General features: G+C 32.9%; 1 protein-coding gene across 1 annotated transcript in view; it reads left to right on the forward strand.

Moving 5' to 3' along the window:
* Nucleotides 1–1,797: 1,797 nt before the first annotated feature.
* Nucleotides 1,798–20,309, forward strand: part of LOC147079651 (prostatic acid phosphatase-like) — a 37,233-nt gene continuing 18,721 nt past the window's right edge. Inside the window, exons 1-3 of the mRNA XM_085942850.1 lie at nt 1,798–2,167; nt 13,040–13,133; nt 13,278–13,473. Coding sequence (XP_085798976.1) covers nt 1,925–2,167; nt 13,040–13,133; nt 13,278–13,473 — 533 coding nt within the window. The 5' untranslated portion in view covers nt 1,798–1,924. The remainder of the gene's footprint in view (nt 2,168–13,039; nt 13,134–13,277; nt 13,474–20,309) is intronic.

The raw sequence follows: 20,309 nt of genomic DNA on the forward strand, positions 1-20,309 counted from the left end.
GATATAATATATACAATTATTTGCTCCGACACTGCCATCCATTCGCATTTACCACGTCAAAATAACCCGAAAAAAGCACCCGCATCGATATGGAAGGTCCGGTCAAAAGAGTCTCAAAAATAGCCAAATATATGACAAATTGATGGCTTTCATTTTATTTTTTGATCCCCTGCGTGAATAAATGTTACGTTTGTTCATTAACAACAGGTAAGTAGGGAGCATTACAGCGGCATTGGCTTTTTTTGAGACTCTTTTGACCGGACCTTCCGTACCGATGGCGGTGCTATTTTTGGGATATTTTGACGGGGTACTTGGTGAATATTTGCGTTGGTTTGTGCGAGCCTTAACCTTCACATAAAAACGCTCTAAATAGATAAGTAGGTATGCGAAAATAAGGAACATTTTTCAAAATAACGTTATAGATAACAATATTTTATATATAAAATGGAGCCGTGTTAACTAAACGACATTGTTATAATTTCTTTAATGGCTTTTATTTACTCTTTGATTAGTGATTGTTCTTATAAGAATGTAGTATTTATATCCATAGTCAGTATTCCGTATTAACGCATAACCGAGAAAATTAAGATTTAAAAAAATACGAGGTTAGTTTGGTATAATATTTAATATGAAAGATAACACGCTTCGTGCATATTTATGATATTATGTATATTATGCCGAAAGGTAAGTTTTAAGTAGGAAAAGTGGCATTTTAATGAAAAACAGTGACGTTTAATTTCAATCAGTGTGAGCCGTTTTATCGAGGCTATTTGACGGGGCCATTTGTTTGTGGAAGCGAAATATTAAATATTATAAACTGGAGCCTGTTTTATTTATTATACATTTAATTAAATGAATACAAATTAAATACGGAATACTGACTATGGATAAATATTATTATCTTATAAAAACAATCACTAATCAAAAAGTAAATAAGAACAATTCAAGCCATTTTCACTAGTATTTCTTATTTTATTGATTAAATTTCAGTCGAAATTATCTGAAATAATAACAATATCGTTTAGTTATGTAACACGGCAAAATTTTATACAAAAAATATTGTTATCTATAACGTTATTTTGAAAAATGTTCCTTATTTTCGCATACTTACCTACCTTTTCAGAGTGTTTTTAGACGAAGGTTAAGCACGAGTGTCTTTGTGTCAAAGATTACTTTATAATTATTTAAATTTTATGAAATGCATTGGCGAACTCTAATATGCTATACTGATTTTTGAAAACGGCGAATTTTATTAGGTAATTGAAAATGTTTCAATTTTATTCGTTGTAAAAGATTTTTATATTTGTTCTTATTGTCTACGCTTATAATAGCGTTTTAGCCATATAATAGCAATTTTTCCGATAATTGTCTATGCTCAAAAAATCTCGCTTAGATGCTTTCAAGTATTGAAAATAGAAATCTGACGTTTACCCAGGGTGTATGGTCGTAACATAGAGCCCAATATACTTACCTATATCATAACTTTACTTATAATAAACCAAAGTCCAACAAAATAATTTTCATTTACACATACCTACCTGCCTACTTTTTTTAGATTATTAGTCTATGTTTCAATTAAAAATATTTTTTATATGGTTTGATTCCAATCTCTTTGGGTTTGATCAACTTTACTGAAGGATTTTGGTGCTTTAATTCGACTACACATATTATTATTAAAACATTTATTGGAAGCTCCCGAAATACAATTTTATATACTGGTAACTGAAAGACGCGACATCAGTTTATGGGTCTATGGTCTATGTATGGCAAATGGCAACCAGTGTGGCAACACTATTTAACTGTCAAATGTAAAAATATATAAAGTTGAAATAAAACCCGGGTGAGGAGCATGGATTCGTCATTACGTTTGCGATAATATCTGTCGCTGTACTCATTCGTGCATTACCAGGCTGTCGTTTTAATAATGTCGAATTTAAAATATATTATTTTCGCTAGTTGTTTCTCATGTTTATATTTAAATGTTCATGCCAACGTGGTGTTTGCGACTGTACTGTTCCGGCATGGGGACCGAACCCCGATTGATCCATACCCCAACGATCCCTGGGGAGACGAAAACCTTTGGCCTACACATGGATGGGGGCAACTCACGGATATAGGAAAAAATCAACATTATGAATTAGGCAAATTTCTTCGCCAAAGATATCAGGTAAATACACTGCTTACAATATTATTTTTTTATAATTCATTTCTATGTTTAACTTATTTTGTACCAACAGAAGCTAAAAAAAACAGGAAGGTAAAAACTCTTGAAAACTAACATATCATTCCATAATATGTTTGGTGTATGTGATCTCTTCATTTATAAAGCATTATACTCACTTTCCTCCGTCTCAGGTCTTCAACGGACATCAGTCCAAAAGTTAGGAAAGAAATCACCATTTCCTTCAGCTTCTGGGCTTTCCTTTTACTGTCATCGCTCTAATAAGATTTGATACTTGCAACAACATTTAAAATAAAATTTGCTTTAGTATATTGAATATATTTTGAATGTTAAAATTATGAACTTTATCATAATAATTATTTGATGATTTAATACTTCTGTCATTATGCATCAGGCATGGGGTACAGGATATAAATTGGTTTTTTTTTGTTTTTGTTTTAGTCGTTTACTTAATAATATATTCACTCAAAGATATTCTGTAGACTATTTTAATTCTGAAAACATCATTCTACATTGAATACGAACAGCTGGTCTATTCTAGGTGGTGCTTACTACCTACCTATATCAAATATTATTCTAAACCTGAACAGAACTTGGCTATCAAAACCCAAGCAAACAAATCATAGTTTATTTATTTTTAATGTGTATCCTCAATTTATTTGACTCGAGCTGTGATCACAAATAAGAATAAAGTGTACAAGTCTGTTATAGGGAAGCCAACGTCAAACACATTTTGAAAATAGCCAATATATTGGATTATTTGTTAGGTTGGGTTAGGTTAGGTTAGGTTTTCATTCTTGAAATTCATGAATTTTGCCCAAATCGGCTATGACAATTAGTGCGGTTCCCGCCTGGCTTCATAACCGACTTCTACCGAATAAAGTTATTTTAAATTAGTGTGTCATAGACAAATTTAAGAGTCAAATGTTTGGGAGTTAAAATCAAATAGTAATAATATAGCATTCAATTTCGTGTGTCCTCATTGGCGGTTTATATTTGGAGTCTTTTAATTCTTATACATGCTCTACTGCAACGTCTTACTTACTTTCAATTTAAATAAATCAACTGTGAAAATAATTGTTCACACAATAATTTTATTTCATAGCACTCTTTTTCAACATTTCAAAAAAATAGTTTATATGTGTAAATTAAGTTGCACAAATTTCTTTTTCCAATCAAAATTATTTTGAATTTGAAATTAGTCCATTATTTAATATCAAAATTCTCGATGACAATATTGTTTTGTAAATTGCAATTTCTGGTTGTTGCTGTTTGGTCCTGAGGTGTTACTGTCACATATATTACCAGGTACCTTAATACAACCATACATATTATTAGTAGTACCTTTCCCTCTACACTCACTTCCACTTCTTCCGCATCCAGTTAAACTTCTACACAGAAACCAAATCTGGTATGGGCATTTCAGATGTGCATCTGTGAAACATAAATAGGGGTCATAAGAGTCACCAGATTGTGAGTGAGATGTATTCAAACCACAGAACACCTCGTGGAATCGTGCACCTTGTATTCTTTTCTCGGAGAAATTTCACCCATACACTGAGCCAAACATCGGGCTATTTTGTGGATTGATACTTTGTCGGTTCCACTGTCATTTATGTTACTAATTTTTACTATCACCATATGAATATAAATATTTATAGTGATAAACTGCTTTACTGAACCAAAAGCAGGTCTACAACTATGTCTACCTCGGACAGAAAATGTCAATTGAGGTGGTATGTATGACAACATTGCTTGCAAAACCAAATTGGCATGGAATGCTTTTGGGCACCTGAATAGTACGAGGGTGGGTCAATAATTCCTTAGAAAAAAGCATTAAAACAGTTTTTATTTTTGTATTTTTTTTTATTTCTCAACATAATCTCCTTGGAGCTCAATACACTTGGTTAGACGTTTCTCAATTTTTTTTAAACCGTCAGAAAAATAAGTTTTCGGAAGGTCCTCAAAATAAGCATTTGTCCGATCGATGACTTCTTCATTTGAAAAAAAACGTTGTCCACTTAGCCATTTTTTTAAGTTTGGGGAAAGGAAAAAGTCACTGGGGGCTAAATCTGGCGAATACGGTGGGTGGTCGACCAATTCGAACTTCAATTCTTCAATTTTAGCCATTGATCGTAAACATGTGTGAACACGGGCATTGTCCTGATGAAAGAGGATTTTTTTCCTGTTTAAATGAGGCCGTTTTTCTTCAATTTTGTTTTTTAGCTGGTCCAATAAAGATGCATAATAATCCCCTGTTATTGTTTTTCCTTTTTCCAAATAGTCAACGAAAATAATTCCACGTGCATCCCAAAATACAGTAGCCATAACCTTACCAGCTGATTTTACGGTTTTCGCCTTCTTTGGACATGGTTCGCCTTTCGCAATCCACTGCTTTGACTGTTCTTTCGTCTCGGGAGTATAGTGGTGTATCCATGTTTCATCTACAGTCACAAAGCGACGAAAAAATTCATCCGGATTGCGTTGCATGAGCGACAACAGGGCTTTAGAGGCCACCACCCTATTGCGTTTATTGTCGACTGTGAGCAAACGCGGAACCCATCTTGCAGAAATTTTTTTCATGCCCAATTTGTCATGTAAAATAGAAATGACGCTACCTTTTGAGATCCCTGTAACCTCAATTATCTCACTCAACTTTAATCTTCGGTCACTTAACACCATATCGTGGATTTTATTGATCATTTCTGGTGTAGTCACCTCTACAGGACGTCCTGAGCGTGGTTCATCCTTTGTTAATGTACGACCACGTTTAAATTCATTTAACCAGTTATAAATAGTTGCAAGTGAAGGAGCAGATGTGCCGTGAACTAAATCCAACTCATTTTTTATTTCCTTTGCTGTTAACCCTTTTATATTAAAATGTTTAATAACAGCTCTAAACTCAATTTTCTCCATTTTTGTAAACAAGCAAATTTTTTTTTTAAATGTACGAGAAACACACAACCCGACCAATCTGATTGAAACTTCGCAGCATACTGAATCGGTAGTGCCGCTGCATGAAAACAAACCGCTTACAGTACTAGTCGCGCCACCTGTCGGCTTTTCTAAGGACTTATTGACCCACCCTTATATCTTCAAAAGTGACCTCTCATTGTGTCCAAGCTACCAGTTCTCATGTATGTATGTGGAATATGAACCCATTGAAGAGAAATCCAAAAATTATGTGTAGTGCAATTCAGTAAATACACTTGCCAACTTAATTTCTATGAGTTGCCCGTGACTGGTGGAAATTTAGAGCATTGCTGGACAGTCAAATATGTACTCCAAACCCTAATTTCCAACTCAATGTCTTTATAAGTGTACCTAACTCAATGTTTTGATATCAGAACTTAACTGATGTTATTGAACCTTAGCAATTAATAATGAATATCTATTGCAACTGACAATAATAATGTAAATAGTTTTTGGTATGTATTTGTTTATTTTTTATTATCATAATTAATTTATGGCACTGCCTCCTATTGTAAAAGTGAGAAGCATTGTAGTTTATCAGTCCAGTTGCTATCTAATTTGATAAAATGCATTCATATTAACATTTTAAATGATGAAATTAGAAAATATAAATTTGCCGACACGGTCGTCTTTGACCTGTACCAAGGACGATTCTTTACTTTATCACAGTATGATTATTGCATCTATTTCTTTGTGTCGAAATTGATACTATGTTCAACGGCGGCGTCGAAGTGCTGATGCGAAAATCATGCATTGCAATAACATTGAGATAAGGAATATATCCATATTTTATAAAGCATATTTAAAATAAATAAAATTTAATGTCATATTTGCAGAATGTTCCCTCCCTACAAAATGATAAATCAAATGCAAGCTTCATCGGAGTTGAGTCGTAATAGATCTTTCCATACCAACAGATTACAGTTAGTAAGCAACACTGATTGATGTAAGTCGGGGTTGGCGAACCTTTTTATGTACCCGTGTCAAGTTTTCCTAAATATTATATTTCGACTGTCTGACATGCCTGCATGACTGCCGAGCAGTTTTTCATGGGGAAACAAGTGATTTTTAATAATTCTATTTAAAATGATGATATTCTAGATACCACTCACAGAACATTGCATACAATATATAGCCTTATCACTTTTTTTCAAATAATACCATACATTTCGGTCCACCAATTTTGAAACTGTCTGCCAGAATTACTACCAAGTTTTTGTTTTTTATCTGGTACAGCTATTTTTGTGGGTAGACATGAAATTGTTTGTTACTGTATTACTTAGATTGGTTCTTTCCGCACTAATTGACAGAATAATTGCTCCGATCAGATGATATATTCTCTCGTTTCAGTAGTTGCAAGCATTGTAAATCAATCAAAATCAGAGGCTCGCAGTGCGGCTTCCCTGCCGCCTGATGATGTTAGTGTGATAATATTATATTATGTGACATATAACGCCTAAGGACGGACCTATACAATTATATATTTACATTAAACATAATGAGTATTGGCCTGCTATTTTTATACAATGCAGTCATGTCTTTTTTATTATGGGTATTTTTTTCTCTCTTCAAAATAAAACATTCGCGTCCCATGCAAAATCATCTCGCTTGCCATAGATTCGCCATCACTGATAAGTACTGGATGTAGGCCAACTAAAAGTACGTTGTGAAAAAGATTCTAACAATTGCCCTCTGAACAAAAACACTTCGGATAATAACCCCCCCCGTATCAAAATAAAAACTTATTAAATAAAATTTCACTAATACAACAAAATTAATAAGATAATTAACAAAATAAAAAAATCCACACAGAAAAATATACATATTAATTTTAAATTATGGTAGCTGCCTGGGACTACTCACTATGGAAGCAAATGCGTTGTGTGAGATTTGCTATATGGTATATTTCAAATTTTTGTTATAACATTGTATAACAATCTCCTATATATTATTATCCTAAGAGATTTTGGAAAACGCAACAATTTTTTTATTTAAATACCATTTTGTTGATTATTAAAGGAATTCACTTCAATTTTTGGAGTCCCGAATCTACTTCCATTTGAATCCGGCACAATATCATAAAACTCGACACAATCACAGATAAAATCAATTTTAAATCGTGTTTTATATCTGTCACCATACATTTTCGCATCTTGCTGTCCGTGTACCTCAAATTGATTATAATGTCGTTTAAGCCTCAATTACATTGAGCTTCTTTACGAGCTGTTTATTGGCGAATTTAAAAGCGGGCGATTCAGCTACTGCGATTTGATGATTACACACAAAACTTTCCATTCGCTGAGAAGCCACAAGCCAGCGACTATTTTGACGGAACGTAGTTTGTTTTTTTACCGGGAGGTTGGTACTGCGCAGACGCAGTAGGCCCACATGCCGGCGTGTAGCGTGTAAAGTTGACCGGCTTTCAACTTTTCGCGGTAGAGTGTTTACAACCTGCTTATTAGCTTCAACTGGGCGACTTTACAGGCAGATTGTAAATTCGCCAATAAACAGCTCGTAAAGAAGCTCAATGTATTGAGGCTTTAATACTTTCTATATAATCGATATTTCACAAATCTAAATTAATATTCCACAAAACTATTCAAATCTGTAAGCAGCACATTTTTTTACGGCACGGTATTTGTTTACATTTAACTAAGACTACAATTTACAAATGTAGTTTTTAAAATTCAATTAAACCCAGGGAAAACCAAGGCATAATACGCATCTGTCTATAAAATATTTAAAATTATGCCATTAAATCATACATCATTTTGGATATTAAATAGATAGAATAATATTGTTTACTACTATTGTTTGGTTGAGGCAGGGTTTAATGAATTATAAAAAACTAAGCAACAACATGTGTAATATGTTTTCTTGGTTCAACGAAAACAAATAAGTATGAATGAAAAAGTGCAATATATAAACATATTAGGTATATTCCATTATAATGTCAATGGTAGCAATCGGCGATTGCCAGCTGTTCTGCTAGGCCTATCAGTCTGAAGTGGTTTCAGACGATATTGTGAAGGCCAGACTCCAGAATAGACTATGCATATGACCCGAATTTTATACTGGCAGTGACGACTTGCAAATCGTAAAACTGATATATCAGCGAAATGTCAAACTGTCATGACGTGAACAAAAATCCATCCCTATAGTATAAGTACCCTTAATTTGAACTAAAACACAATTTGAACAACGTTTATGTAGTGTTTCACACTGCCTTTAATCTTAGCAGTAGGTAGGGGGCCCGCCAAATATCCTAGCCTGAGGGCCCGTTTCACGATGTGGAGGCCATGGTGTAAGTACACCGAGTGCATTAGACAGAAGACCGATAAACGAGAAATTAGGCTGTGTTGTGTTGAGTAGGTTTGTGTATAAGTTAAATTTAATGCAATAATACTTTTTTTTGTCAATTTTCAATTAATATTTTGAAACCTCAATATTAAAAAATCAAAAATCGACGATAAACGTTCTGCGAAAAGAACGACTACACCCACTACAGTCGGTGGTGGTGTAAATCAAAAGAACATTTTTTTTCAGTGGAATTCGGCATAAATATTGTAGCTCTCTAGGTAGACCAAGCGAGTAGCACAGCCGATATTATTTGAGTAAGGTTTTAACATACTAGGCGCACATGTCCAGCATGGTCGCTGTTATTCACTTCCAATCCGCCAGTCACTGATGACACGGTTACCGCCAATTTAATAAAACTAAAAGAAACTGTACAAATATACCGCCGTGTATTGTGAAAATATGTAAAAATAATATATGAAGTAGAAAAAGAGCCTATGGAACTAATTTACATTCTCCTCCTTGGGCTCCCCCCAATATAAAATCCTGAGTGCGCCACTGTATATACCTACCTATTCAATTCATTATTATTATCACCATCATCCTGGACCAATATACTGTTAGATGAAGTTCTCTCCAACCTAATTCTAGAGTGTGTAGGTACATATTAATATATAACATATTTTGTGATACGTTGTCTTGACTTTCAAAGTGTTGCTCAGGCTTTCCAAGTGGCACCGACAAGTACCCATCAGTGTTACATATAAAACTGTTTGAAATCGGACCCACTGAGGTAAATTATTATTTTATTGTGTTGATAAATATAACTATTTTCACTCCTAAGCAGAGCATTTCAAAGCACACAGGGTAGTTTTCACAAAACCTCTTTGGATAAATAGTTGTTCGCCATTTTTCAAACTGTCAAGTGGAAACTACGCACTGCTAGTGGAAACTATTTTTATTAGATTTTCTTCGCAATTTTATTAAAATCCAACATCATGTCATTATGACGAAAAGCTGTCTGCAAGACCTAGCGAGACAGACTGGCGGGAGCCAGCTGGCTCAGCTAGTAGTATATTATTATCATGTAATATCAGGGGCGGGTCTAGCAGTAAGCGGACTAAGCGGCCGTGTGGGGCCCCGAGATCTTGGAATGTCTTTAAAGAATTGTCTTGTGATTGGGTGCAGTTCATCGTTTACTTTATTATGGTCTCGCTACTAAACAGTGGAATACGAACTATTGAAAGGATCTATCCTACTGAAATCATTAGAAAATTTCATCAATAATTTCCGAGAAGAATATGAAAAAGTTGAAAAAGAGGCAACTGAGTTATCAGGATTATCCTTTAATGATGAATATGGACAAACTCGCAGACAACAAAAAAGAAAAATGTTTTTTGATGAAAACAAAGAAGTCGGACATGAATTTACAACTAGAGAAGATGTCAAAGTAAATTCATTTTATGTCATACGTGATAAGACCAGGGCAGAACTATCGCAAAGAACACAAACATATGAAATAGTTATAGAGCCTTTTCGAATATTTTTTGATTGGAATCTATCAATGGAAGGAAAAAAGAACGCGATAATAAAGTTGATGGATATTTACAAAGAGGACATAATATAATATATTTGTACTTTTGAAGATGAATTTGACCGTTTTTTTATATAACTTAAAGAAAACAAGGACACTATTAAAACCACACCAGACATCTATCGAGCCGCCAAAGAAATGTCTTGCACATTCCCAAATGTACAAATACTATTGAATTTTTTTTAACATTCACCTTATTTAATGCGTCAGGTGAAACATCGTTTTCTGTTTTAAAGCGTGTAAAAAAATATTTGAGAAGTACTATGGGAGAAGAAAGATTAAATAGTTTGGCCATTTTGTATATAGAGCAAGAAATTTTAAACCGAATTGACACCAGTGGCGAAGACTCCATACTAGGCAATTATTTGAAGCCTACCGTCTTACGAAAAATATTTTTTAATTGCATATTGATTTATTTATATAATCACTTTTTATTTTGCCATTGAAAGATGCCGTATGTGTAGGAATGTATTACACAGATAATTACAAAACAATCTGCAAAGGTTTTAAAAAATATACCACAGCACTATCGAATTATATGAACTAAGGTAAGCTCCGATCGCGGAGCCTAAAACCCAATAAAAAAAATCTATGGTGTTTAAGCAAATATTAATAAATATAGACTGTTTTTAAAAATAAAAAGAAGTTTTATCTAATGATTTTTGATGTGTATAAATGTTTTGAAAAAATATGTAATTTAAACTGATCACTTAATTTTATGTCATCAGTGAGTTTTCGAAGTTTCATTAAATTAGTGTGTCATTCTCATAAGTGTGTACCTATTCATTAGTAGAAATATCGTATTATCTTCTTATTTCTCGTATACCTGATAAGTGTGTTCTTTTTATCAGATCTCCACAGCCTACCTCTTTCCAAAAGTCACCCTTCGCCACTGATTGACACTGCCAAAATAATTGACGAATTTGCAAGAAATAAAACAAGACAAAAATTTATTTAAAAAAAAAAAATTTTAAATTTTATTTCTATTACTTTTGTTATATTTTATGTTAATAAATTAATCAGAGTTTCTATGTATAAAACTTTATTTTTTCTAACTTGAATTTGGGGGCCCCGAAATTTTTACCGCTCAGGGCCTCCGCTTGACTTGATCCGCCCCTGTATAATATCACTTAATGTAAATAAGTTAATAACGTTTACCTTGCCTGCTCCACACACAAGCTTGTTAGATAATCAATTCTTAAATATTATGTTGAGCAGAAAATAAGGTCACAGAGAAAATACATTTAAAAAATTTTGAGGGCACTTAACTCGATCTCTGAACTTCAATTATCTCATGCATGCTCAACAAAATATGTACATAGCTTAATAATATTATTTAAAATAATAGTCAGAAAATATATATATATGAATCAAAATCAAAAAGTTCAGAGTGAATGCGTGGATCAGTAGCGAAAGGTGGAGGTAGGCTGGATCCGATATAAATAGAGCACATTGAACTTTGTTAGTCATACGTATTTGTTTTTATCGAACTAAGACTACAATTTACATATGGTGTTGGTTGGTTTTTAAAAATCATCACCATAATATTGGTATACTTTGGGCGATACGACAAAATTGTGCACACTTTTTCATTCATACTTATTTGTTTTCATGGGGTTAAGAATACATATTACACATATTGTTGGTTCCTACTAGGTTCCTATTAAGCCCTACCTAAATCAAACAATAATAGAAGAAAAATATTATTCTATCTATAAAATATCCAAAATGATGTATGATTTAATGGAATAATTTTAGATATTTTATATGAGTATTTTTTGACTATTATCTATTATGGCTTGGCTTTCGCAGGGTTTAATTGAATTTTAAAAACTAACCAACACCATCTGTAAATTGTAGTCTTAGCTCAGTTAAAACAAATACTTACATATGTCTGACAAAGTTTAGTGTGCACTATTTATGGCGGATCTTAGCAGTCTACCTCCACCCTTCGCTACTGGCGTGGATAGTCATAGAAACAACGCTGAGAAAACTTAAAGGTTTCGAAATGTGCATTCAGACTCATGGTAAAGATATTAGCTGGAATAATATAATTACAAACATTGGAGTGATGTCAAGAATAAAAATGGCCATAAAAATAATCATAGGAGTCAAAACTAGGAGATTGGCAAACTTTGGCTACATCATGCGGTATCCTGGGAGATATCGACTTATTCATCATATCATTCAAGGGAAATTTTCTAGTAAGAGAGAGCCCAGGAATTTCAGAGACGGAAATTCTGGGTGCTGAGTGCTGAGCTCAAACTAGTTTGAACTCAGCACTCCCCCTGAACAGACAGAGAAAAGATGGTCAAAATTATCGCCAACATCCGATAACAGATATGCCGCAGAAAATTTAAAAAAATATATTTAAATATATTTTGTATTATAAGAATATTTTATAATATATATTATTTTTATATATTATATTATTACTATTTAAAAAAATAACTTTATCATATAAATGTAGTTAATACAATTTAATCTAATACCTATCTACATAATACAATATGTTTTGTAATCTATACACAAATAGATAAAATAAAATGTATGTAATCATGTAATATCTCTATCTCAGTGTCAAAGAACCTTTTTTCATATGACAGTATGCTCAGACAAATCTCTAAATGTACAAATAATATTGTCTGTTTTTTAATACCAGTTGGTATAAAATGTAGTTTTTTTTTTAGATTAAGAACATATTAACTATTCTGTTAAAGTTATTACTTATAATACATTTATTCAAACATGTCTTGTCCAGACATTGAATTTAATATCTTCTGGGTATTATATAATTTTACATTTCCCAAAAATTTCGGGTCTTCTGCCCTGTTGGTTGGTTTCTTTTATATTTTCACTTAAATTTCACTTGCGATCCTCAAGCCAATACGGAAACAAAATAATCAGCTTAATCGCATTATGTGTCCATGGTCAATTGATTAAATAAACTATATATATAAATTACTTAAATTCGTATGTTTTTTACATTTCAGCATCTTTTGTCTGACAGATTTTGTCCAAACGAAATCTACATTCGGTCCACTGATTATGACCGTACAATTATGTCTGCACTAACCAATCTCGCAGGTTTGTATTTTTAATTATATTTCTATCGTCATAAGAATATATTAGTGGTGTTGGTTAGTTGCATATTAATTTGTCGCAAATAACGCGCTTTAGCTTTTTAAGATTTATCTTCCCTCAAATTTATTTGATTTTATCTGCTTCCAGGAATGTATCCTACGTCGAAAAAAATTCAATGGAATAGTAACATAGATTGGCAGCCTATTCCTGTACATGTCGTTCCGATTGGTTTTGATTATCTTCTGATGCGGGCACCCTGCCCAAACTTCGATGCTGAACTAACCAAACTCCTTAACACCGATACCTTCAAGAAAATCGATATTAAATTAGCTCCACTATACAAGTGAGTGAATGATATATGAAAACTGTACTTCGCATTAGTACCCATTTTAGTAAAATTCTTTATATGGAAATCACAGAAGGCGCCATCTGGAAAAAGATTTAACATCTTTGATTCAAAATTGAAATATTTTCTATTGAATGGACGCCATTTGACAGGTTGATTTTTGAAATGATTACACTTGTTATGGGTGCCAGAAACTTCCATAGAGGTAGATATTCGATAATACTAGTGTATTTAATAAAAATTTAATTTTTTATTAAATTGGATTTAAGAGTTTTACAAGGTAGAATAACAATATGTTTATTTAAAATATTAATCTAGTGTAATTTCCTGTAAGTTCCTGAAAGCATTCCGAGACAATGGTGCATATGACCCACACTCCAACGTAGAATACCAGGCAGTGGAACACATGGTAAAGTGTTCCGCATCGTGGCATCTATTATCGCGGCGTTATCGTCTCAACATTTGAGCTTTCAGAATAAATTTAATGTCTACACTGAATTTTAGGGGTACATTGGTACGAATGCGTTACAAACACTAAATTTCATGAGTGGACACGGCAACCCTTTAACACGTTCGGTGCGTCAGACAAGGCTTCCGTGTCCATACAAAAATTGTAGCCCCGCGTCGGTCACGACAGCCGTGTTCATGTGTTGCTTTCAATGTTAGTAACGAATTATTTTACAGCATATCTACAATTGTTGTTATTTTAGTCTTAGCAATGTAAAAAATCTTTCAGTGTTAGTAAGTACTTGCCACGGTTCGGACGTTTCGGGACATTTCATTTAAACTCTCATGTAAAGGCTTATTCACACTAGTGTAATCGGAATATGTACATCAAACGACTTATTATATTTTGTTGAAATATTGTTTACAGTTGTAAATTGGTGTTGTTTTATCACTTTTTTTATTATTGTGTAAATTATGTATTTTTTATACCGAGTATATATTTTTTTCTAAATTCCGTATGAATATAAATTTTGTCCGACGTTTTAGTGCATGTGATCCCTTGTGTTTTAGTGATATAGTGATTTTCATTTTTTCCCCACTGACAATGGATCGGCCATCAAAAAGCAAAGAGTAGAAGAAAGTGATGACCAAATGTGCGATAGTGACGGTAGTGATTTTGATAATATTGTATATTGTATTGATAATATATCATTGGTTTTATTCGGCAATACATGAATGGCAAAAAAGCAAAATATGGCATCAAACTTTACATGCTCAGAGAGTCTGGTAGTTTGGCCGTAAAACTTATTGTTTATGACGGATCAGCAGATATAGAATTGGGGGGAAGACCATACCAAAAAAGTTGTCCGAAAATTAATTGAAGGTAAAACAGGAATCGGTCGTTCTGTTTTCATGGACAACTACTATAATAGTGTTCCACTGACTGAGGATTTAGTCCAAGATAAGACATTTGTCACGGGAACCCTAAGGAGCAATAGAAAGGGTAATCCTGATACGGTTGTCAATAAAAAACTTAAAACTGGTGAATGTATTAGCCAGTACACGGATATGGATATATGCGTTACAAAATGGAAAGACCGTCGAGAAGGAGTTACCATATCATCAGAATTCGATGGTGATATAACTGACACATCCAATAGATTTGGAAAGTTATGTAAAAAACCTAATATGGTAATTGAGTACAACCGTTATATGAGTGGAATCGACTATCATGATCAAATGTTGGCATATTACCTGTGTCAATGTAAAACTGTAAGGTGATACAAAAAATTGGGCATTCATTTATTACAAACAATACTTTTGAATGCGCATTATCTATATAATTCCGAAAATCCAAAAATGTCCTTGTACGATTACAGACTATCGGTAATTAAGTAAGCCCACCTCCGCTTACCTTGCTGAAATAACCTAAAACAAAAATTCACTTACCAAGTTTCTGTGAACAGGATAGTGCAGGAAGCACAAAGAAGCGAAGGTCTAAACATTGCTGGAATACTACCAAACAACGAAAAGCTTCGTTGTTCTATTGTCCTGATTGCCCGAATAAACCTGGGTTGTGTTTAGAACCCTGTTTTCGACTATATCACGAACAAATTTAGTTTTTGTCAGAGTGAATTAGAAATTTATTCTATAATTATATACAAGTCATAATAATTTTTTGTCGATCATATCGATTCATACACGGATTTTTTTAAATGTACATAAACAAATGTGAATCTAACATTCCAACGTTTTTTCAAAGTAATATCATATTATATTGTAGTGTATTGTGATAGTGTAAATAACGTTTCAACTCTTTTTATATCATAGTGTCTTTTTCGTGAACTTTTTCAACAATAAGAAATATTATCAACAACATTTGAAGTTAAATAAATTGGTGTAAAACAAAACATGGAGTAAAAAAGGTAAGATAAAATTCCATTCAAAATTAAATGTATATAAATGCAAGATATTATGTTATAATATGCCTTTAGCACATTTCACACGGTGCGACATCAATAAATACTGCACGTGTTTCAATATCTGGTAGATAAACAATGCAAATACATGTGGCACACAGATGTATTTTGTGCAAATGACATTGCAAGCGACAGAACTGATATAAAATATAATAATAGTTTCTAATATTTAATAGATTTTTGTGGTTTCGAAAGGTAGGTATTTTTCAGGTTCTCTGTAAAGCATGCAATATTTTTTGCGCAGCCAACGTGTTAATTGAAGTCATCACGAAGAGATGTTTCACATGGTTGGGACAAGTGTTCCGAAAGTGCTGCAGGTCTCACATGGGACCTTCTGTTAACCCTATGCCCCAACACTGGGGTATGACACAGTAATGTAGTAGTAATTTTAAAATATTGGAACCATTCTTATCTCTTCACAGCGCGCTGTGCGCAAACGGTTTTAAAATAAGTTTAAGATTATCAGACCAATAATTTCATTCTACTTATAGATATCGTTATTTTCTTGCGCTGTAATTTCAATATTTTCAGAAGTTTAATTTTAAATTAATATTTCAACAATTGTGAATATTACATATTTATGTCATGTTTAAAAAAATCTGTTCATTAAATTATATGACATGTAAAGGTAAGCATTTATTAAAAATTGTTCTGTATTGCTTATAAGTTGTCTTTGAGTGGAGCGCATGTAGTGTCATTGAAAAATATTGCTTGCGGGGATATTCTCACAAATTGCAATTAAAATCTTAACAATTTTGACTAAAACAAATACAAACTTTATTATGCATAATTTGGTACAACCTTCCTAGGAAAAATTATACCGGATCAGACTTTATCCCACATTCATTACGACCTGGGTGATGAATTTATTACGATTCATGATTTAATTATCTTGTATAGTTACCTATACCTATTAGCCGGCTCGCACATCTAAACTCGTCTCATCTGCAACATGTCGAATACGTCAATGCGACGTCATCATCATCATCGACTACACATTGGTGGAATGCGACTTTTTTGTTTGAAAAAAACACCTAGTGTTGCTAGCAACAAATCGCACGCGTCTCGGGCTGCGAGTCGAAGCCACTAGTACGCATTTGACACACTACGAATTGGTCATTCTTGTTTAGAGGTCGAAGCTTGCCAGTCGCTGCATCCCATACATATCCACATTTCGAGAGGTTATGCCTGACTGTCACTTATAGACGCTAGATCTTGTGTCGTTGGTTGTAGGATCCTGCATCTATTATTTGTATGCAGAAGGTTGCGTCGTGTGTGCGATGATATGTTCGGGGCACAATTGAAATGAGACACAGCGTTGACATTGTTTGTTTTATATTCTGGTAATAACATTTTGGATTATACACGGCATTACGAATAAAGATACATTGATATTGAAAGTTGATTACGTAGGGTTTTACATTATGAATTTTGATTGAGTTTAGATATTCACGGAGTCGCGAGTGAATATTTGTCTACAGTTTAATGCCTAGAATGCGACTCATTTGTTGACTGTCATTTCCGCTTAGTATTATTGTCTATGTTATACAAATAGAAATAATACTTCGGTTGTAGAGTTGGGTGAACCTGTACACGCTAGATGCCTATGTGTGTGGTCTTCTTATTATTCAACATCAGTGTGACGTTCCTAGAAGGTTTGATTTATGGCTTTGCAGCAGATGAGGTGATGTGGTTTAGATGTGCGAGCCGGCTTACTCATGGAATAGTTTTTTTTATTATTGGAAGTGCAAATAAAAATGGTAAATCTAAAATTTAGATAGATCCAAACTCCATCTAAGAGTGAAAATTAGGATTGTTTATACCTTGATTAAAATCTAATTAAATGGTTGCTGGTATTAATGAATTTTAAAAACACCTCAGATACACAATTAGAAGATTTCTAATGATTAGAAACTGAGTTTGTGTCCCATTCAGCAAAATTTTTTCTAGTATTTTTCTTATCGCTATTTGTCTGTGCTTGTTTTAAATAATGTTGCATATTATTCGTTAAATAAAAAAAGACTTTTAAAAACTTTATTCTTAATCGTAATTTAGCATCATGCGAACATTCCATAGTTTCGTATATAATATTTTGATATTGGTGATTTGCTGAACAACTTTTTTGGTCACCGTATACCATTTATTACCAACCTCATTTGTTTGACAGAACCCTTGAAATATTTAATAAAATCATACAAACCCTCTTTACCTTGTATCTGGCTTACCGGTTACAAACAAACATTGCATATTATATTTTGTAACGATTTTGTGTTCATTATGTTTTTTACATAATATATATAAACTTGTTCCCTCACCATCACGTGAATATCTAACCAACCTCAACTTTCAAAATGAATCGTTTTACTAATAAGTCACAAGAAATTTATACAAAATTTTGTATGTGTGTAAGCACACTGAACTGACCCTATTTTAAGTATTCATAAAGCTACATCCACCTAAACTCACCCATAGCAATCACCATACACCAATCGATAGGAATAAATATCAAAAATCTGCACTGTCAGTACCAGATCAGGGAGCAAACCTCTGAAATTGTGAGAAGGCAAAGTTTGGAATCGATACTGGATTTCTCATTTCAGAATTCTAAGAACCTGGAATTTTAAAACACTTTTTTTAAATATAGCTTTTCCATTTATGATGAATTTTGGATCAAAGAAAAATATTTTGTGGGAGTTGATTGGATTGCGCAATTGAATTACCCGAATATTATTTATTACGCTTGGATTCATTCCTCCGTTTACTTAGTTTTAATCTCATGTTTTTTAAAATACCGATTACTTTGAAAATCAACCTGCTGGCCTTTTGCATCTTATAACATTTTACCCATAAATTAAATGTAACATATTATATTTCATTGTTTGTTTGATCTCAATTTGTTTTGTTTTGAAACAAACTTTTTTTGTTTACATTTTTTAACCTTTTAATTTTTGAAGTTATACTTCTTTTGGCGCGTTTGGGAAAACAGATCAGAGTGTATTTTTGGCATGTGACAAAGTTGCGCACGCCGATGTAACGCATTTGGCGTGGGACGGAAGTTGCGCGCGCCGATGCAACACAATTTATTATTATGATTATTTAGTAAAATCAGCGATTAAATGAATTGATAAATATTAGTTACTTATGTATTTATGTACCAATCTACCTAAATGGTTAATACAAAATTGAACAGCCATGTGCTTATAGAATATAGAACAATAAATCATACGGCGATTGCCCAAACCTGTGATAATTTATTATTGGCATAAGTAGGTACTTATAAGATTTATGATTTTTGAATATTCCTAGGTATAGCATGCACATTAAATAGATATACTAGGTACCTACTATTACCAAACAAAACCCCTAGCACGAGAACGTTTCAAAATCCAAATCAGTAATCTAACCACAAATTTAAAAATAACATAAACATATCCCCGATAAATATCACTAAATAAATATTTCGCAAATGAACACGCATTTTGACGGCGTTCCCTCACACAGGACTGCATACCTGAACACCTTTCGAAAATATTACGGTAATTTTTGGTCCATTATGGCCTTGAAGATGCCAGATATCCTTTACAAGAAAAGAGGGGTCAGGTAGTTGTTTCTGGGCTCGAAGATACGCTGAGAGAGCGCATTTCGTTTGTGGAGTATATTTTATTTTATAATACTTATCGGGGGATCGCAAACTTATGCAGGGTTGGTCATTTAACGTTGTCCTTAAATTTGTGGTTAGATAACTGATTTGGAATTTGAAACATTCTCGTGCTAGGGATTTCGTTTGGTAATACTTCCTATTATGTAATTGCGCATAATGTGACACTCTCCCAAAGTAACACCAATCAATACCTACGCATTTAGGTAGGTACCTATGCTTATTTAAATTGTTACTTATTTAGTAGTGTATCTATGTATAATGAGGTCTCGTTTTAAAATGATTCTTTATTACTAATAACTATATGAAAATATTGATAGGTAGATAAGTAGGTTTTATTGAAGTTAAGATTTTGTGACATTATTGTATTATTTTGTTTAATTTTGTAAAAATAATTTAACTGCGTACATATAAATATCATTTTAATTTGATTAAGCATTTAATCAAAACTTTATTAATTGCATTAAATATCTTTCTTCAATTATTTTATCGTATTTTGTATTTTCTACTTACGTAAAATTATTAGCACACGTGATAATTTTTTTTGTTTTCTTATTTTTGTTTTGTTACGCCAAAGAAGTATAACTTCTGATGCGCGTACATAAGTACACACACCGATTTTTTTAAATTTATTTTATTTCTACCATATAAAAATCATATTCGTTCATATCAATATTCGTAGTTTATAAGAGAAACCTACACATGTTTCAGTCGAACCATTAATAAGGGTATGTTGTACAGGGTTATCT

The sequence above is a fragment of the Rhyacophila brunnea genome, unplaced genomic scaffold (assembly GCF_057557595.1).
Source record: "Rhyacophila brunnea isolate RB1 unplaced genomic scaffold, BYU_Rbru_1.0 scaffold_1, whole genome shotgun sequence".
Lineage (NCBI taxonomy): Eukaryota > Metazoa > Arthropoda > Insecta > Trichoptera > Rhyacophilidae > Rhyacophila > Rhyacophila brunnea.